General features: G+C 36.4%; 1 protein-coding gene and 1 pseudogene across 10 annotated transcripts in view; both read left to right on the forward strand.

The window, feature by feature from the left end:
* The window catches only part of TANC2 (tetratricopeptide repeat, ankyrin repeat and coiled-coil containing 2), a 357,810-nt gene that overhangs the window by 184,476 nt on the left and 151,001 nt on the right, over positions 1 to 22,333 (forward strand). For all 10 annotated transcript variants that reach the window (XM_073797499.1, XM_073797503.1, XM_073797500.1 and 7 more), the window contains one exon: positions 17,011 to 17,159. In XM_073797499.1, the coding sequence (XP_073653600.1) occupies positions 17,011 to 17,159 (149 nt within the window). The remainder of the gene's footprint in view (positions 1 to 17,010; positions 17,160 to 22,333) is intronic.
* On the forward strand, positions 13,921 to 14,357 carry LOC101322314 (large ribosomal subunit protein P1 pseudogene; annotated as a pseudogene).

The raw sequence follows: 22,333 nt of genomic DNA on the forward strand, positions 1-22,333 counted from the left end.
GACCTTGTGAGACAGCTAAACACACAGCTCAGCTGCTCAGTCATTTCTTCCCTGTTAAGAAATGCCCCCAGTGCTAAAGTGGCTCTCCATGCTGGGCAAGATCTCCATTTCTGATTTCCATCTTCTCCCTGTTCTTATAATGATGACTTACCACCATCTTGTTGGATCTTTAATGCTTTCCAAAAGATTTTTAAAATATATTTTGTCCAGTTTTTAATAATTGTCATCAGCTGGAAGGTTTCCAATTACTAAAAGGTCCCTACCATCATTATTTCCTTTGGGGGAAAAAAATTCTAGCATTTGTATTTGTAGATCATGTATACATCTGAAGGTATGTATACATTTTTATTTTTCTGTTCTATGCTCCCCATGAAGCTACATGGGAACAGACTGTATGCTAAAACAGTCTTAGAACACTACCTCTTTGGACAAACCAGTCCCCATAAATTCTGGGAGCTATCTACTAAGAAATTGAACTGATAGTATTAGCCGGTTGATTAAATACCAATATAAAGAACTTCTCTTTTCAAACAGGCCTTTAAAAATTATTTATTTATTTATTTATTTTAATTTATTTATTTTTGGCTGCGTTGGGTCTTCATTGCTGCACATGGGCTTTCTCTAGTTGCTGCGAGCAGGGGCTACTCTTCGTTGCAATGCGCGGGTTTCTCATTGCAGTGGCTTCTCTTGTTGCGGAGCACGGGCTGTAGGCACGTGGGCTTCAGCAGTTGTGGCACGTGGGCTCAGTAGTTGTGGCTCACGGGCTCTAGAGCTCAGGCTCAGTAGTTGTGGCGCACGGGTTTAGTTGCTCCACAGCATGCGGGATCTTCCCAGACCAGGGCTCGAATCCGTGTCCCCTACGTTGGCATGCGGATTCTTAACCACTGTGCCACCAGGGAAGCCCTGAAACAGGTTCTCAGAGTTGGTTCATGGTCCATCTCTTTGAGCAAGTTGTCTCCTGTTTGGACTTGGAACTTAATCTCAAAGAAATTAGTATTTTGCATCAAAATTTTGGCAAGTTTTGCCAAGTGTGATTATGATATTACCCATGATACTGAATTGTTGAAAAACTTGCCTTTCTGTGCCTGATGTCTTTCTGGTGTTATTTGGTCTATTACTATTAGATTGGGGAGGAAAATGTCTGTTTCATCCAGTCACAAATCCCAAATGTATTTCATAGATTACTGAGGTAAGTTAAACATTATTATGTTTTCAGCTTTCATCTTACCTTCTACAATAGCCGTAATAGTTAAATTATAATTGTGAGTGGATGAAGCTGATGTTTATATTGCTGCCAGACAAAAAATTTTAAATAGGGAATAGGAGTCATCATGCAAAATGATTGGAGAGTTTCTTTAGTGTTTGAAGAGGATCATGAGACACAAGCTTACTACAGTCTGGCTTTCTATTGCTTGGCTCTGTTGCAAACCAATTTTAAAAGGAATGTTCTAATCTGCTGGTTAATGTTTCATTAAAACATTGAATATCAAAAGCCATGTAATCTATTTTTTGTATTTACCACAAAATTCCTAGTACATATATTAAAGACTCAATTTTCTATTAATCTATGTAAATCATCTTTGATACTATAGAACAGAATGCTACCCTTAAAATGTAAAGGTATTATTTGTTTCATATAAATAATTTTTCTGTTTATAAGTCTTTTTTTTTTTTTTGCTGTACACGGGCCTCTCACTGTTGTGGCCTCCCCGTTGTGGAGCACAGGCTCCGGACGCGCAGGCTGAGCGGCCATGGCTCATGGGCCCAGCCGCTCCGCGGCATGTGGGATCTTCCCGGACCAGGGCACGAACCCGTGTCCCCTGCATCGGCAGGCGGACTCTCAACCACTGCGCGACCAGGGAAGCCCTGTTTATAAGTCTTAAAGTGAAAGAACTCTGGTTAGAATTCATTTGTATACAAGTAAAACTTCCATTACAGTCAAGGACATAAAATATGGATGCTGTTTTCTGGTACCTTACCAGAGCAACGATGCTTATTTTCTGAGTTAAAATTTATTCTATACAATGAATTCTCTAGTACAACACATGCCTTATCTGGTCCCTAATCAAGTAACATTTTTTATAATGACCCAGATTATATGCTCTCTGCCTTAGAGAGAAGAAAGAATTAAACTATAGGTGAATCATCACAGCATTTCTCTAATGAAAGCTTTTGAATAACAGTTATCCCTAAATCATTTCTTCTTAAATATTCAAACAAGAAGAAAAGAAGGAAAAAAAAAACACACTAAAATGACCAAAAACACTCATCTGGACAATTTACACATTTTCTCCTTTATGCTTACCACTGTATCCACAGTGCCTAGTGCAGTGACTGACTAATACATAGTAGGTCTTCATTCAGTGTGTGTTGAATGAATGAAATGAACCTAAAAAGTCAGAGGAAGGCAAAATGAAAAAAAATTTAGTATGTTATAAATATGTGTAAATTACATGGTTTTCTCTCTACTTAGGAATATGTCTTTTTCTAATTTACTACAGAGGGGGGCCTGTGAGTGTGAACAGCTGGAACCATGATTTCTTAATCTGTGCTTATAATGTAATTTCACTATGGTGTTGAGAAAGGGGAAGTAGTATTTCTTTCAGTGGTTTTTTAATTTGTGGTATCTCATTTGCTTTAAATTCCTAAACTTTCTCCTTCCATTGATAGACGTCTACCTACAAGGCCAATGTGACTAGCATATGGGAAGGGGCTTCAAGCTTCACTAGATAAGAATTCGGCCATGGCAGCCAACTGAGATCAGTCAGCTACGAGTGAATTGTAATAAATGTAATTAGAGAACATAATCAATGAGTATAAAACAAAGAATGAGGATTTCAGGAAAATATCTGCCAGCCAAATGTGACACATTTATCCTCAGAGGTCAGGAAAAAGAAAATAAATACATGAATAGGCTTAACACTGTCCTTTGAGAAACTGAATATATATAACAATGACCAGACCATGTATAAAAATAGAGTTCTGACACCCAATTTGCAGCAGATAGCCTAGGAACCCAACTTACTATCTACAAGTCAGACTTGTAGGAAGTAAGACTACTATCTCTAATAACCAGTCCAGGAAGCCAAAAGTAACCCCTGTAACTATTGGAACTAAATGACCAGGGCTTGATTTTTAACTGACAGCTTCCCTAGTATTTGCCCTCACTTCCAGCTTAGGAGTAACCAGAGAAGGCTAAATACACACACCTAGCCGGTCATGTAGGATGCTTCTAGCTAGCCCACCTTCAGCTCTTCTGTGCCAGGTGCCTCCGATCAGGGCATGACCTGAAGCCTCTCCTTTTTTTCCCACTATAAAGCTTTTGAACTCCTCTGCCTGCCTTTAAGTCTCCTCCAGGTGCAAGTGATAGTAGCTGATTCCCTTGCTATAGCAAGCTCTGAATAAATAGCCTTTTCTTGTTCTTATTTGGGTGGTCTTCATTTATTTCCATACCGTTTTTTCACATAACATCATTCCCAGTGACAAAGGCAGATCTTGACATGACCTTGGAATCTATTAATGCCTTGGTGGTGTATCACTTTCCACATTAACTGATTTTGATTTAGTCATCTCATGGCACTGAAGCTGTGCTGTGTGAGGTAAGCGCTTTTTTAGTATACCAGTATTACAGCTCTTGTCAGACTTCTAAATTAGAATTAACTTACTCTTTCGGTTCTGTACAGTACCCCTGGTTTTACAGCTCTTTTATTAGCCTCATTTTCTTACACCCTTACACCACCTCTATTCCCCTTACCTTTATCCCCAGCTGGAAGAACTCAGAACCAGGTTCCTGCAGTTAAGTTCGAAGGTACTGGAAGTGGCATCTCGTCTTCCACCCCAAATTGTTTCCCCTAGGAGCACTAAAAAAAAGTTTCCATATATGTCAGTATTTATGGACTTGCCTGAGAATTTAGAAGATAGTCTGTGACTATCTTCCTTTCCTGTTTAAGAATCCTAATGCCAGAACTAGGTAACACCTGAGTGTCTCATCATTGTTTCTCCCAAATTTGGTGTAAAGCAAGCCTCTGATAAGCTGCCTCGATATGTCAGTGTTCTATGTGGACATGGAGATTCCCACCCCAACTCTAACTACCTTTATATTATATAAATATGTTTATATACTAGCAGAGCAATACACAAACACAGACTAATACTTGCAAGATACATTTCCAATAACATTTATATAAATGCATTTATGTAAGTATAAAAGAAGGACAGTGAGGTCAGTATATAAAAATCAGGAGTGTTTCTATATTCTAGCAAAGAACAATTGGAAAATTAAATCTAAAAACAACTTCATTTACAGTAACATCCAAAATCACGAAATATTTAGGGATAAATTTAACAAAACATGTACACTAAAAATTATAAATAAAACAGTGCTGAGATAAAGATCCAAATAAATGAAGATATCATTTATGGATTAGAAGATTCAGTATTGCTAAAGTAGCAATTTTGATTTACTACAATTCCAAGAAAAAAATGTTTGTAGAAATTTATAAGATTTACATGATTATAAATTTAGAAATTTACATGATTTTAAAATTTTTATAGGAATGCAAATGACCTAGAGTGGCCCCAGTGCTTTTTCAAAAGAACAGCAAAGTTAAAGGACTTCCATTATTCTTCAATAAAGGTGTCAGGGAAATTCAGTGGGGAAGTGAACATCAGTCCTTACATCATACCATGCACAAAAGTTAACTTAAAGTACCATAGACCTAAATGTAAGATCTAGGAGCAAATCTTTGCAATCTTAAGGTAGGCAGAGTTTTCTTGGATAGAACAAAAGAAGTGTGAGCTATAAAAGAAAAAATTTAAAAGTTGGGCTTTATCTAAATTTAAAACTTTTGTTCTTCAAAAGAGACTTTTGAGAAAAGGAAAAGGCAAGCCATAGAACAGGAAAAATATTAGCATACATATGTCTGACAGATTTGTATCCAATATAAAGAACTCTTACAAATAATAAGAAGAGAACCTAATTTTTTAAAGTACAGAAGATTTGGAGAAACATTCACAAAAGAAGATATAAGAATGGCCAGTAAATACATGAAAAGGTGTTCAGTATCTTTAGTCATCAGAGAAATGCAAAGTGAAACCGTGAGATACCTCTCTGCACCCATTGGTATGGCTAAAATCAAAATGACTCACAATACGAAGCATTAGCGAGGATATGGAGCAACTAAAACTCTTACACACTACTTGGGAGTGTGAACAATCTCTTTGGAAACCGGCAATTTCTTACAAAGTTAAATGTTTAAACTTTATAACCCAGCCATTACACAACTTTGTATTTGTCCAAGAGAAGTTAAAATATATATCCACACAAAGGCTTTTATAAGAATATTCGTAGTTTCTTCATATATAAAAGCCAAAAAACTATTGTATATGAAATAACCCAGTGTTCATCAGCAGGAAGAAAAAAAAGGTGGTATAGCAATACGAAGGAATACTACTCAGCTATAAAAAGAAACAAACTGTTGAAACATGGATAGATTTCAAAAACCGAACGAAAGAAGCCAGACAAAAGAGAAAATACACTATTTAATTCCAGTTATATAAAATTATAGAAGATATAAACTAAGATAACAGAAAGCAGTGGTTTCTGTTTCTGATAATAGAAAAAGTGGTTGCCTGTGGCTAGGGTTTGAGAGAGGGTTTGACTTCAAAGGGACCTAAGGAAACTTCTGGGGATGATAGAAATGTTCTATATCTCAATTTTGGTGGTAGTTTCACAGATGTATATATCTGTCAAAATTCATTGAATTGCACACTTTATTGGAATATAATTTATTGTATGTAAATTACATCTTTAAAAAGACAAGAACAATAGGTGAGTAAGAAATAGAATAGAGTCCTGGAATAAGATGACAGCTAGAAGTGAGTGGGTATGAAGGTGAGTGGTTGAGAATGAGAGAATGGTTATACTGAACAGAAAATACATGGTAAGAGAAATCACCAGGGTTTCATTTTGGTCTACTAATAAGTTATGGTTGCATTTGAATCAAATTAAGTACCTAAAAAGTAAATGCTCATAATAATGCTGTGTAACAAACCACCCTAAAATTTAGAGCAACCAAAAAATAAGCAGTCATGGATTTTTTTTAGTCATGGATTTGCAAGTGTGGGTTGGGATGGCTCTGTCTCAGGCTGCAGGTTGGCTGAGCAGCTCTGGGGTTCAAGTTGGGCTCAGGCCTGTGGGTGTTCATTCTGGGGCCCAGGATGAAGGGGCATCCACTGCAGAGAAGCTCTTTCTCCTGGCGGATCACCAGAGCACAAGAACACAAGCCCAGCTGCTCAGGCACATTTCAAGCCTCTGCTCATAACATTTCAAGGTCCAAATAAAGTCGCATGGCCAAGCCAAAACCATCTTTCATCGTGTGAAGTTTTAAACCTACCCAAAGAACCTCCCATTTACCAACCCCACAGTATCAACAGTCATTTCATGTATTTTCTCCCCCGCTTCTTCAGTTATGCCCAAGGGAACTAAGAAGTGTAGGGATATGCTTTCAGGTCAGCCTCTATGAGTAGAGATGGGCTAGTGGTGTTGCTTTGATTCTTGATCACTGGATCACTGGCAGTGACTCTCACGATCAGGAGCTCAGTGTGGGGAGGATGTGGTAGAGCTCCACTTTAGCACTTCCTGCGGCAAACTGCAGAAGCACTGCTTTTGTCGGTCACCCATTTCCAATGTTCATCAGAAAAGGAGAAATTTAGGTTGCCATTTAAGAACTAAGAAATGAAAATATAACCGGGTTTGCTTTGGCAGTTGGGCCAAGCTAATCACAGGTTTTATAACTCTGTTGGAGAGAAAGCATGGGTTTCTTTATTTGATTAAATGTAGTACGAAGTTCTGAGTCTTGAAATAGATGAGAACAAGCAGTTTATAATGAACAGATCATAAAGGAAAATGTAAACAGCCCGATGAGAAAATACTAAGAGAATGCTGAGAATTAAGAGTCTGTGGAACTGTTCTATGTGTAGCCTGCCATGTTAGGAATACAGATTAGGGATTTGGATACATTAGCTAATTGTATCCAAGAAATGAATTCATTTCTTGGCACAGTTTTAATCATTGTTTAATCCCTCTGCAGTTTGGCTACTTAGAGTAAAAAATACTTTTTGCAAATGTTGTAAAGTATAAACCATCTCTGAAAAGAAAATTGATGTCATCAAAACACCAAAATATTCTGAAATATTCAGCATTTGCTTTTTTACAGCATCCTATTTCTTGCCTGCATTATATTTCTCAGAGTTTAATTTGCTATGATTCAAATTATTTATTTTCCATTTTTCCCCACAAGACTATAAGCTCCTTAAGGGATAGGGACTGCGCCCATTGTTCACAAATGTGATCTAATACCTCACACAGTGCTGGACATACAGAAAGTACTTAGTAAATATTTATTGAATTAATTCATGCTTTCTTGTATTGTCCATGGAGGTTATTCTGCTGGATCCCATTAATAAATAAAGTAACCATTTAAACAATTTGTCCTTAATAATCACATATTTTCTGGCAAAATAATGAGTTCAGCAGCCAGGCAGCCTGGACTTCAACATTGACTCTGTCACTTGCCTAACCGTGTAACTGTGGGCGAGCAAAAGCTTGATCTGTGTGTGCCTCACTTTTACTATCTGTACGATAAGGAAGGTATTGTGAAGATTGAATGATTTAATACATGTAAAGCACTTAGAAAAGTACCAGACGGTAATGCCTCAATAAGTTATTATTACTACTAGTACAACTATCAATATTATTATTCCAGAAATAAACTTAAAACACTCTTTTAAAACAATACTGAATATGCTATATTACTCAGTTTTGATCTCAGAATTCTATCTTTGTGTTGAACTGGTAAGTCTTACAGAATTTGAATCTGAAAATTGCTCCTCCCTCTGCTCTTTTTCCTTAACTCTACTGTTAAAAAATCAAACAAGTATGGCCTCCTGCAAAAAACCTTCTTTCCTCCTTTTCTTCCTCCATCTTTCCAGAACAAGTTTGTTTCTTTCTCTGTGCTCTCTACTACTTCCTTTAATTTACAAAATACTTCTTGTATATATACTGGCTTCTCTCTATCCTTAGGTCATTGCTCCACTTTAAGTTAACGGATGTAAGAGGGGAGTGGTCAGATAATTTTTTATTTTACACTCAATTTTTAATTATATATAGCATTAGTTAATTTTTCATAGCTGTAGACTCCTTTCTTGGAGGAAAAAAAGTATTGTGAATATTGTTTCATTCTCAAACCCAGTGTCCTATGTCCTTAATACACTTTCTGTAAGTTTTGAAAATTAAAATATAACATAATTACAGAAAGGTATACAAATAATAATTATGCAGCTCTATGAAATTTTCAGAAGTGAACACACTTGTATAACCACTACCTAAATCAAGACATAGAACATTACCGGCACCTCATAACCTTTTCTCATGTTTCCTCTGCATCATAATCCATTCCCTCTAAGCTTGACCACTGTTCCGACTGCATCATCAATGATTTCTTTTACCAGTTTTCAAACTTTATATAAACGAAGTCATTTAGTATGTACTCCTTTGAGTCTGTCTTCTTTTGTTTAGTAGTATGTTTGTGAGATTCTCTTTCATTGCTGTCATATTTCATTGTATGTCTACTGTTGATGGACACTTTCAACTTTGGCTATTATGAACAATTCTGTGAATGCTTGTTACATCTATTTTGATGCCCCTACATATACTTTTCCTTTCGGTATATACCTAGTAGTAGACTTGCTGGGTCATGGGGTTTCAGTCCCCAGTCTAAATTTTTTTCCAGATTTGATGCTACCAGTTTACATTCACACCAGTACAACAGGATTTAACTGTCCTTTTACCCCATATTATCAGGTGTTTTTGGTTTGTTTCTTTTGTGTGCTATCCTGCACTACACATACGTAGTGGTATCTCATTGTGGTTTTGATTTTCATTTCCGTACAATGTTGAACATTTTGTATAAAACAGGAGTTTTGTAAATTCCCGTGTGGAATTTCTTTTGTTCATCTTTTAATCGTATTGTCTTTATTTTTCTTATTGATTTGTACGAGTTCTTTGTATATTCTAAATACAAGTCCTTTGTTGGATGTATGAACTAAAGATATTTTTCCCACTCTATGGCTTGCCTTTTTACTGTTTTGTTTTGTTTTGTTTTGTTTTTTTGCGGTACGCGGGCCTCTCACTGTTGTGGCCTCTCCCATTGCGGAGCACAGGCTCCGGACGCGCAGGCTCAGCGGCCATGGCTCACGGGCCCAGCCGCTCCGCGGCATGTGGGATCTTCCCAGACCGGGGCACGAACCCGTATCCCCTGCATCGGCAGGCGGACTCTCAACCACTGCGCCACCAGGGAAGCCCCTTTTTACTGTTTTAATGGAGTCTTTGGTGAACAGAAGTTTTTCTCATTAATAAACTTACCCATCTTTTCTTTTTTATGTTCTGTTTAAGAAATCTTTGCCTAGTCCTAGTTCATGAAGTTATTCTATTAGGCTATCTTCCAGAAAATGTATTATCTTTCGTATTTGGTTCTTTTATCCACCTGGAATTGATTTTTGTGTATGGGATGAGGTTGGGACAGGTTTCATTTTTATTCATACATACTGATCCGTCACCAATGATTGAAAACACCATTTGATTACTAAAATATTGCAATGGTATCTCTGTCCAAATAAGGTGATTATACATGTATAGATATGTTTCTGGATTCTTTATTCTGTTCTCCTGGTCATTTTATCTATGCTTGTACCAATCATACTCTGTCTTAATTACTTTAGCATTAGATTAAACCTTGATATTAAGTAATAGCAGTCATTCTTCTTCACATTTTCTTTACTATTCCTAGACCTTTCCATTCCCATGTGAATTTTAAATCCTTTATTTTTTTTAATGTTTAATAATAATTCCTATTAACTTTAATGAAAGCTTTTCAAAATTACAAACTCCATTAAAATAGTTCATCATACTAATAGCTGTAAGAGAAATAAAAACAACTAGTTTTCTTCATAGAGGCTAAAAAAGGCATTTGATAAACATTCAATAACCACTTCTGCTGTGGAAAAATATCCAAGCATAAGAATCCTTTAGTTTTACGGTGCTGTAGTCCTCATTCAGTATTCTGGGAGCAAAGCCTATTGCATAAACACACTGCTCCCAAATAGCCAAGATAAATTTCAAGAGTTTTAATCAACATAATGTATGAATGATATGATTTATTTTGTGTATAATAGTGTCACGGTGATTATTTTCCAACAACCTACCAGCCATCTTGTTTTGTTGTGTATCATACTCCAAATTCATCATTATTATAAGGAGTCACAGTAGAATTCCACTCAAGAAAAGTACTGTCTTTGTTTAGGGACATACCTTAATTGGGCGTGTTTGGTTATGAAGATGACACCTTCTTCACATCGCCTGGATGGTCATGGATGAGACAGAAAGATAGGTAAAATATTTGGTATGAGGATTTAAGAGGAATTTTGAGAGTTTTGAACAAATACCCTGGGCAGAGGGGAGGTAGGAAGTGATGCCCAACAAAATGGTGAGAGACTGGAATCAAGGATGACAGTAGAGCTTAGGGGTTAAGAGCCTGAGTTCTAGATCCAGATTTCCTGGATCAGCTACTTATTAGCTTATGAATTTGGGTAAGTTACTCATCCCTCTGTGCTTCACTTTCTTTATTCATAAGAAGGGGATATATGTGCCTACCTCATAGGGTGGTTATGATCATTAAAAGAGTTAATGTATATAAAGTACTTAGAAACAGTACCTGGCATATAATTAATCCCCATATGTGCTAGCTGTTATTATAATTAATAAAAGATAATCTGAAAATTTGAGATATATCATATTTTTTAGTTTCATTTAATTGTTCTGTGTCATGATGTAATCCCCCACCCCTAACAAGCTCACTGTAACCCCAGTAAAGTCCTGTCCACACACCACCATAAGACTAAGGTTCGTTGAAGACTGAAAAGATTACAGCAGAATCTAGTAGTGCAGAAAACAGACCCTACACTCAGGAAAGAAATAGCCCAAAGACTAAAAATTCATTGTAAGTTAGAAATTGAAGTAATTTTAAGAATCCATGGAAGTAACAGGTTGGACACTGGTTTTCCTACTGACTGTGTGTTAAGAGTTCACCCAATTTGACAGATTTTAAAGGATAAGGTGATTCTAGCTGTTTCAGGGTTTCTCAACCTCAATATGATTTAATGACTTTAGGGGCTAGATAATCCTTTATTGTGGAGAGCTGTCTTGTGTATTGTAGGATGTTTGGCAGAGTCCCTGGCCTCTACCTACTAGATGCCAGTAGCAGCACCGCTCCCTGCAGTGTGACAACGAGAAATATCTCCACTCATTGCCAAACGTTCCCCGGGGGGCAAAATTGTCACCAGTTGAGAACTGCTAAGTTATTTAAAAGAAACTTCCCTGCATAGAGTTTTTTCCTCAAGTTCCAAACATTCACAAACAGAGAATAAAATAAGGCACTACTATGTAGTCATTTCCTAGCTTCAATAATTTTGACAACTTTGTTTTATCTATATCTTCTCCATTTTTTTCTGTAGTAATTTCAGCAAAACCTGGTCATTATATCATTTCTCCCATAAATAATGTATATAAAGTATATGAGCTTGTGGACTTCTTAAAAATAATAAATATTAGTATCTTTTTAAGAAACTAATATTTAGGGAAAAAAAGCACTTAAGAGAAATAGAGTGATATAATAAGACTAAGAGTAACATGAGTATAAGAGCCTAGAAGAAAAAGGAAGAGTTTGGTTTCTTTTCCCCAGCCTCTTTCTTAAGTGAGTAACATTTGGACTTTTGCAAATAATGCATGAAATAATAATATAATTATCGCCTCTTGCCTGCCATTTGTGTATAGTGTAGTAGTGTGTTGTGAAATTTAAAGAGGTCAGGGACTTCTACATTTTATTATAGATGTCTTCATAATCACATTTAGCATTTTAACCTGAAACTGTTTACTTCAAATTTCATATGCTATAAATATTCTTGTTATCATAGTAGACTTTGATAAATTTTAATAATATTAAATAGTTGACTCAGTAGTTTAGAAATTCTACACACTGTGGTAACGAAATGAAAAATTCTTCATAGCAAGGGTTTAAAGGTGGAAATTTGCTTGAATGACGGATAGGGGATTTGTTTGTTTTTAATTGAAGTATAGTTGATTTACAGTCTTGTGTAAGCTTCAGGTGTACAGCATAATGGTTCAGTATTTTTGCAGATTATATTCCATTATAGATTATTACAAGATAATGGATATAATTCCCTGTGCTATATAGTATACCCTTGGTGCTCATCTACTTATATGTAGTAGTTTGTATCTGTTAATCTCATACCCCTAATTTGTCCCTCCACCCTTCCCTCTCCCCTTTGGTAACCACAGGTTTGTTTTCTATCTCTGTAACTCTGTTTCTGTTTTGTATATACATTCATTTGTATTATTTTTTAGATTTAGGGTACTTGTTTTGAAGATGCATTTGCATGCATTTGTAACACAGCTTTTTCCTGAGATTTTATGTTAGAGTATCATAGTTGGGCAGAGGTAGAGAGATAAGGAACTGTCTATAATGTTGGACATTATAGAGGTAATAAAGCCCCTGGGATATCTTTCTGGTCTGTGGCAGAGAAATCCGTTTTTGTTGCCTCTTGCAGAGAAGTAGGGAAGGGAATATAGATCCTGTTTTTCTACTCTGGCGTAATTTCAATGCGAATTCTTTTTTTTTTTTTAATGGGACTTTAACGCTGGTAGAATTAGGTTTGAATGCCAGTCTAGGCACTTTCTTTTTTAATTAATTAATTTATTTATTATTTATTTTGTCTGCATTGGGCCTTCGTTGCTGTGCATGGGCTTTCTCTAGTTGTGGCGAGCGGGGGCTACTCTTCATTGTGGTGCACGGGCTTCTCATTGTGGTGGCTTCTCTTGTTGCGGAGCACAGGCTCTAGGCGCGAGGGCTTCAGTAGTTGTGGCACGTGGGCTCAGTAATTGTGGCTCATGGGCTGAGTAGTTGTGGCTCTCAGGTTCTAGAGCGCAGGCTCAGTAGTTGTGGTGCGCAAGCCTAGTTACTCCATGGCATCTGGGATCTTCCCAGACCAGGACTTGAACCCATATCCCCTGCAGTGGCAGGCGGATTCTTAACCACTGTGCCACCAGGGAAGTCCTCAGTGAGAATTCTATATAGATTTTCCACAGATGGAGCACTTGAGTTCAATAATACTATACAAGGATACACCTGTAGTCCCTTCCTCTGACCTGCAACTTGTGACTTTAGTAGAGAAGTTAAGATAAATGTTAAATTGAATAATAAGAACATAAACCTCACTTTCTTGCCATTAGGAGTGATTTAATGTGCAAAGCTGAATATCCTAAAAAATTAAGCTATTATATTTTAGCATCAAACCATATGATACTCTAGTTAATGCTTGCTATGGTGGAAGGACATATCTGACTCCAAAAAAAAAAAAAAGATTTTTGTAATATCCTATATAGGATATGTGCTACTGTGGATTGTTAGCAGGTTAGACTGAATGCATCTGAACATAAAACAAAATCTGAAAAAATGTTGACAATGAATCAAGTTAATGTAAAGGGATATTCAGTTTAGGTAAATTAGTTCTGCCTCACATTTAAAATAGATCATCTTGAGTTCCCTGGCTATTTTTTATGTCTATAAATTTCTGTAAATTCTCTATTTGGAAATAAATTGAGCCCAAGGAAAAACCTTACACTGACATTATTCAGCATCCCTCAGTGAAAAAGTTTGAAAAAGAATAATTCCTGTAGTTGGTAACCACTGAAAAATAGCCTAAATAGAAAGAAAATTACGCTTTCCTCAGCTGCCGCTAAGGTGCTCGGTCCGTCTGAGGAAGCTAAGGCCGCATTGGGGTGTAGGCCCTCACTTCATCTGGCGACTGCACCATGCCCGGGAGCCCCTGCCTAGCACTCGCCCGCACCATGGCCTCCGACTCAGCGTTCACCTGCATCTACTCGGGCCTCATCCTGTCCGACAATGAGGTGACAGTCACCGAGGATAAGATCAATGCCCTCATTAAAGCAGCCAGTGTAAATGTTGAACTTTTCTGGCCAGGCTTGTTTGCAAAGGCTTTGGCCAGTGTCAACATCGGGAGCCTCATCTGCAATGTGGGGGCAGGTGGACCTGCCCCAGCATCTGGGACTGCACCGGCAGGAGGTCCTCGCCCCTCCACCACTGCTGCCCCAGCTGAGGAGAAGAAAGTGGAAGCAAAGAAAGAAGAATCTGAAGAGTCTGATGATGACATGGGCTTTGGTCTTTTTGACTAAACCTCTTTAGTAACATGTTCAATAAAAAGCTGAGCTCTTAAAAAAGAAAAAAGAAAATTGCGTTAAAAGCTAATTGTATGGGAAGAGTGTAGCAGTCAGGAAGCACAGGATTAAAATGAATGCCAGAGATCAGGAATTTTAGGGGTCTAAATTCCAGGGCAAAAAAATGAACCTGAATGGGGTTTCTTTTTGGAGTGATGAAAGTATTCTGGAATTAGAAAGTGGTGATGGTTCCATAAACTTATGAAGAGACTAAAGCCATTGAGCTGTATACTTTAAGAGGACAGAGTTTATGGTATATGAATTATTTTGAAAAAATGACCCTGACTGTGGGGGAAATGATAGCTCAGGGCCATCTGGCATAGGGTAGGAACCCAACCAGGGTGAGTAGTGCACCTGTGTGCAGGGTGGCAATGAGCAGCGGTGAGATTTGTTACGTGTAGGGGGATAGATTAAATAAGTATAGTATTAAATAAGGAAAACAAGAACCAGATTGTTCACTATTGGAGAACAGAGTTATAACTTTGGAAAGGAAGAAATCTAGAATTAACCCTATGGTATTGAATTGGAATTGGAGCATCTTTGTGAGCATTTAGAGTGTATGTTTGTATATGGATTTACAAATAAAAATGAATATAGAGTTGTGTGTATGTATATAAGTGTATGAGCATACTGCCTAACTCTGTTGACGGAGTGGACCTGGGGGGCAGTGACATCCTGATCGCAATGAGCATACCTGATATTCTAAATATCTTTCCCCACTAAAAAAAAAAAAAAACCAACTCTTCTTGGGAAAAGGACTGATTCTAGGGCTAGGGCAGGGAAAGTACAAGATGAGTCCGGAAAATCTGATGCCAGAAAGCAAAGAAGTGCTCAGAAAATGACAGGGATATATCAGAAGGTTATAGGAGCCAAATCGAAAGGGCTTACGTGGCCAACTTTGGGACAATTTGGGCATCAAAATTAATAATAATAGTAACAGGTTATAACTCATTGAGTAAGATAGGAGTCTTTGAGTTCAGATAGGTAGGTAGATAGGTAAAGGAAAAGAAACTAAACTATAGAAGAGTGATGGATTTAGAAAATATCACTATTTGGCAAGCATGATAGTAATTCTACTAAGAAACATTAATGGATGCTAAAAATAGTGGGCAAAATTTTATTGAGGAGAGATTCAGACTGCTACTTGTAAACCCATGTTCATACTACCATTATTCATAATATCTGATAGATGGAAACAGCTCAAGTGTCCAACCTGATGGACAGATGAATAGATAAACTAAATGTGGTATGTACATAAAATGGAGTCAGTCATAAAAGGGAGTGAAATTCGGACACATGATCTAACATGGGATGAACCTTGAAAATTTGCAAAGTGAGATAAGTTAGACATAAAAGGACAAATACTGTGTGATTCCACTTATATGGGGTACCTAGAATAAGTAAATTCATAGACATAGAAAGTAGAATAGAGGTTGCTAGGGCTAGTAAGAGGGGAGATTGGGGAGTTTTATTTAGTGGATACAGAGCTTCTCTGGGGGATGATTAAAAAGTTCTGAAAATGGAGATGGTTGCACAACATTGTGAACGTACTTAATGCCACTGAATCGTACACTTAAAAATGGTTAAAATGGCAAATTCTGTTACGTGTATTTTTATCACAAAAATTTTTTTTAATTTAAAAGTTTGTTGAAGAATGGTATACTTACATACTTTCAAAGTATCCCCCCATTACATACTTATTAATTACAAAGAGAAAGAGTATAATTTTAGAGTGGAAATATCTGGCAAACACTGCCATAACCAAGTGATCAAAGTTAACACAGCATTGCTTCTGCAATAGTCCTGCCAAAAATGCATAACCTGAATTAAGTCATGAGATAACTTCAAATTGAGGGACACTGTGCAAAATAGCTGGCCTGTAAGCTTCAAAAGTGTCAAGATCATGAAAGTTAAGATGAGACTGAGGAACTGTTCGAGATTAAAGGAGTCAAAGAGAACTAAGAACTCAGTGCAGTTGCTTAATCCTGAATTGGATCTTTTTGCTAGAAATGACATTACTGGATAAATATCAAAACTTAAATGGGGTCTGTGGATGAGATCATAATAATGTAAAATGTTAGGTTCCTGATTTCTCTGCTAGTACTGTGGTTATGTAAGAGAATTGCTTGTTTATAGGAAATGCATACTGTCTGGGCATGATGGGATATCATGTCTATATTTTCAAATGGTTAAGGAAAAAAATGTTCTTTGTACTATTCTTGAAACTTTTTTGTAAGTTTGAACTGATTTTAAAATAAAAAAGGATATTTACACGAACTGTAAGGAAAAAAAAAGGTAAAAGAACCTGAATGAAGGTGGTGATTATGGCCAGGACTAGATCCCAAGACTAGGACTTGTATTGGAAGGCTAACTGCCAAAGAAATGGGAAACTTCTATTCAGTGAGTTACAAAAACATTCTCTCAAATTCAAGGGTTTCAAGTAAATATATTGAGGATTCTGAGTAGACTATCAATTATAATATGTAACAGTGGAAAAATCAGCTTCTAGTCAAGGACCTAGTAATTTTGCATTTAGAATGTGAAAACAAAGGAAATGACCAAACTGAATGTAAAAGTAGTTGCAAAACTGGCCATTTTATTTTGATAGATTCAGGTGTTTCAATGTCTTCCTGTTATAGGTGATGCTGAACAAGAACTTGGTCCCCCTCCATCTGTAGATGAGGCAGCAAACACACTCATGACTCGTCTGGGTTTCCTCCTTGGAGAGAAAGTCACGGAAGTTCAGCCAGGTGACCAATACAACATGGAAGTACAGGATGAAAATCAGGTAAACTGCTTCCTGTCAACTTAGTGAAACATGGGATGAAACAGCCTATTGTAACCAGGAAAGGAAAAATGTTGCAGGGTGTCAGTGTTCTGAGAAGAATAATCCCAAGTATAGAGTGCCTTTTGAGGCCTGGAGATATAACTTAATTTTCCATAATCACTGTATTTCTTCAGTTTATAGAACGTCTTTTAGTTTCCTTCTTAAGTTTAAAAAGCCACTTTAAGATTTTGACTTATTTATTGAATGAATGAGGAAATAAATAAGTAAATAAGCCAACAAACAAAATAGACATATATATGAGCACCGCACCCCCAAATTGCAGAATACATATTGTTTTCAGGTACACATGGATTATTTGCCAAATTGACAATATGCTGATCCATTGAACAGATCTCAACAAATGTCAAAAGATTTCAACTACTGTGACCATAGTAGAATTAATCAATTATAAAATAACGTAGAAAATGATAGCTAAAAGATAACTCAGAAAATCAAAATCCCCAAGTGTTGGGATATTGATATACTCCTAAGTAGTCTTTAAGTCAGAAAATCACAAGAAATTGGAAAATATTTTAAACGGAAATGATAAAAAAACGAAATATAATAAAACTTGTAGTATATAAAATATGCTTTAAAAAACTTTAGTTTTGGATACATATATTAGAAAAGCAGAAAATCCAAAAAATTAATGATCTAGATATTTATCTCAGAAAGTTAAAAATACTAGCAATTTGAAAAAATTATTATTTCATAGACTTTTTTCTTTTGTCTATTCCATTCTTTTCAGTTAAAATGTAGCAAAAGAAGTATTAGACTCAGATTCATTTATGCGGTCTTAATCTTTAAAATGAACGTCCGGTAGTGAACCATTTTACTCAGAAGATGACAAATTAAATTCAAATTGCGTATTCTCAGTAATGTTGGTGAAGATTCTATGTCATATGTTAGCTTCACCATAAAGTGTACAAGGATTATTTGAATATACTTGTCGATCATGTGGTTAATGCTCAGATGTTCCAGAGCTCTCTCCTCAGACTTTTCCTTTCTTTATATTCTCACTCCTAAGGTCATTGGTTTTGCTGGCTGCACATTCTGATCACGTGGGCAGTTTCTGTAAAATTCAAATACCTGGAGATTCTAATCAGATTGAAACTCTTCCATTCTTATGTCTTTGAATACTGTCTTAACTCCTAAACTATCTCTAGCCCTGCCTTTCCCCTTAACTCTAGATCTGTATTTTTAGCTGCCTGCACTACCTTTTCTACCTACGTGTCCAAGATACATCTCAAATTTAACATGTCAAAAAACTGAACTCTTGCATTTTTCCCCAGAACCTGCTCCTTCTACTGAGTTTCCTGTCTGAATAGGTGGCATCACCTACAGGCATAAGACAAAAGCACTGGAGTCATTCTTGGCTTTACTCTGTCACACTCTACATTCACTCTTTCAGCAAATCATGTAGGCTTTGTCTTCAGAATTTATGCTAAATCTGATCCCTTTTCATTACTTCCACTGGTACACCTAAATCCAGGTCACTGTCATCTCTTGCCTGGGCTAGTGCAATAGCTCCTAGAATGTAAGGTTAGAAGGCTGGAACGTTTGCCTGTTCTATTTACGGCTGTATCCTCTGCACCTAGAACAATGTCTACTGTTAGTAGGTGCTCAATAAATATTTACTGTCTGAATAAATGGCCTCCTAATAGGGCTCTGCTTCCACTCTTGCCCCCTGTAGTCTGTTTACACAGAAGCCAGCGTGATCCTTGAAAATGTGAGCCTGGTCCTTTGACTTCTCTTCTCTCAATCTCCCACTGTATTCCCCCACATTTAACATTAAATCTGAAATCTCTACCATGACCAGCAAGGGGCTACCTGATCTGACCCCTCGCTGCCTCTCCTACATCATTTCCTACCCCTCTCCCTTTCACCTGCAGCTCGCCAGCAACACTGACCTTCCTGTCATTCCTCAAACACATAAAACATTCGTTTATACTGGAATGTTCTTCCCACATAACTCACTTCCTTACTTTATCCAGTGCTCTGCTCAAATGTTACCTCCTCCGAGAGGCCTCTTCCTTAATTACTTTATCTAATAGCATCTGCCCATCACTGTATCCCCTTATCCTGGTACTTTATTTTTTTTATAGCTCTTATTAATTTATTACATTATATATTTAGTTGTGGAGGGGGTTGTGTTTATCATACAAGAATGTAAGCTGCATGGTGATAGGGATTTTTTTTAACTAATTTACATTGTAACTATGTCAGTATGCTGTGATCTGTGAATAAAAAATAGAAATGATACATGTTGAGAGCTTCATTTAAATTGGTATAAATAAAACATCTATTTTACTTTTTATCTCTTTATATTCACAGCAGGTTAAAATATGACTGTTCTAATAATGACCAAGAAACATGCCATTACAATCTGAGAATTTGCCAAGGACCCTGTGTTTCTAAAAAGCTACATTTCTTGAGGTGCTAAAATTTATATTTGGTTGCTTTTGAGATGCTTCATGTCACAGCCTGTTGCAGTAATTTCTAAATGAAGTCACATGACTTGTGACTTCATTTAGAAATCAGGTAGCCCCTTCCTGGTCATGGTAAATAAAGATTTCAGATTAGAGCGTGCTTTGTGCGTTTACTGAATAAATTCGTCATAAAATAAGTAAATGAGTAGTATCATTGATTTAATGTAATTAAAGTGATATAGTATAACAGAAAAGTCACTGAACCAGGAGGTAGAAGATGTGTAGGGTTCATTTATATTTCAATTTTCGGGTAAAGAAAAATGGAAGCACACTGCCAGAAAGTGATGGACTAGTATTCAAATCCAGGCAGTCTGCTTTTACAACTTATGTTCTTAATAGCTACACCATACTGGTCCAGTATAGCATGAAATAATGACAGGATTGTTGTGAAGATCAAGTTAAATCATGAATATGAAATCACTTTGTAAGCTGTAAAGTGTCATATAAACAAAAGATATATATGCAATATAATTAGTATGTAAATGTATGCAGGAACTGTATGATTTGGGGGAAATTGCTTCATAGCTTGCATACTTAGGGTAGTTTCATTTTCACATTTCTCAAATGGGGAAATAATATTTATTATGCCTCATACTTGGTTGATAAGGAGATAATGAAGTATCAATTATAACATTTAAAAAATTTTAACTACGAAACATTGAACAAATGTAAAATATTAATAATGAAGCTACATGATAGCCCTCTTGGAATATAATATACCATGAAACTATCTTGGAACCACAGAAGAAAGTGGCTGAATTGACCATTGGAATTTCTAGTCTTAGGAAAATTATTAAGAACTAGGAGGTCATGTTCACTTAGTGACTTTCTTCTGTACTAAACAACATACTGACAAAGATAGATTGCTTTGTTTAGAAAGACCCTATATAGTAATGGTGTCCTCAGAATAGTGCTAGTAATGACAAAATCCAGCAAGGCAAGTCAGCATATATCATTTTTTTGCAAAGGACAACATATTGAAAGTGATATTCAACTGATCACTATATTTTCTTCTCTCAGTAGTTTCTGGTGTATTAGGATGTACCTTATAAATTCCATCATTAGATTCTTGCCTTGGGTATTTGTAGAACCTTGAAGAGATCCGATTGGGAGTTTGGGATCCTTCTGGAGACCACTAAAAGATCAATGGGAAAACCACTGAAAGGTTTTAGAAGCGGAGCGGCTTAATTAGATGTCCATTTTAGCCTGCAATGTGGAGAGTAGATAATGTTGTCTTTCTGTGCCCAGAAGAGATTTCTATGTGTCATTAACTAGCCTCCTTAAATAAATATAAGGCTTGCCTTTTAATTCACAAGCCGTGAACAATTTTCTGCCTTCTGAATGGCTTGATCTTTAAGCTTTGCTTTTACAGTTAAAGCTTTTAAAGCATAGTCTGTGATAAATGCTTTATTTTCCAGAAAATAACTTGTAGTAAAAATTATGTGTCATTTGAGCCTAACCTCCACATTGGCTATATTATGCATATAATACAGTTTCCTTTCTCAAAGAACCGACTGAGAATCTTGTCTAAAAATGGAAATCAGTTGCTATAGAGGTAATAGATTTATACCCAAATTAAACTTTTTCAACATGGAATGACTATAGTATACATATATCTAATGTAGAAGACTCTAATACAGTTCTATTACAGCACCCACATATTTCTTAAACTGAGAATGAGGCCGTTAAAAATTGCCATGCCAAATTCTAACTAGGGAGGATTCTAAGTCAGTAAGACTGGGGTGGGGTTCAGTATCTGTCAGTTTTGTAGGGGAACTTGTTTTTTACATTCCACAGGAAATTCTACTGCAAGCCCAGTTTTTAAAAAATTCATTGCTCTGGTAGACCAACATCATTTTATAGAAACAGAGGAAATTACACAGAAATTGAAACTCCTCCCTCTTCTGGAGAAAAATTATATAGAAGAGAAATGGCATAGATTTGAGGGCTTATTGTGTTGTTAAGAAAAATCAGTTTCTAATATTATTCATATGATTGAAAAGATTTACTTGGTTGCAGGGTTCTGAGAATGTCACTTATGCTTAGTTGAGTTGAATGTATCTTTTATGACCTGGTTATAGCATTTAAATTAAAATCAAAACCTGGATTCAACACAGATAATTAAATATAAGAGATTGCATCTGGAAATCATTTGGGGACGAGTCAAAGAGCCTTAATATTCTCATATTCAGTGATCAGCATATTTTCCAGTCAAGTTATAAAATATAAATCTTCAATTTTAGCAGAGAGATTATGAATAGACTCTGTATGTAAAGTTGAAATGCTTTTTTTTTAATTTAACATTTAAAGATGTTAAATTTATCATTAGTACTCCAAGTAATTTTGCCACTGATCAGGTACTGTTTTGAAAAGGATAACATTTTTTTTTAAACATCATTATTGGAGTATAATTGCTTTACAGTGGTGTGTTAGTTTCTGCTTTATAACAAAGTGAATCAGCTATACATGTACATATATCCCCATATCCCCTCCCTCTTGTATCTCCCTCCCACCCTCCCTATCCCACCCCTTTAGGGGGTCACAAAGCACTGAGCTGATCTCCCTGTGCTGTGCAGCTGCTTCCCACTAGCCATCTATTTTACATTTGGTAGTATATATATGTCCATGCCACTCTGTCACTTCATC

Source organism: Tursiops truncatus, chromosome 20 (assembly GCF_011762595.2).
Source record: "Tursiops truncatus isolate mTurTru1 chromosome 20, mTurTru1.mat.Y, whole genome shotgun sequence".
In the NCBI taxonomy this organism is placed as follows: Eukaryota; Metazoa; Chordata; class Mammalia; order Artiodactyla; family Delphinidae; genus Tursiops; species Tursiops truncatus.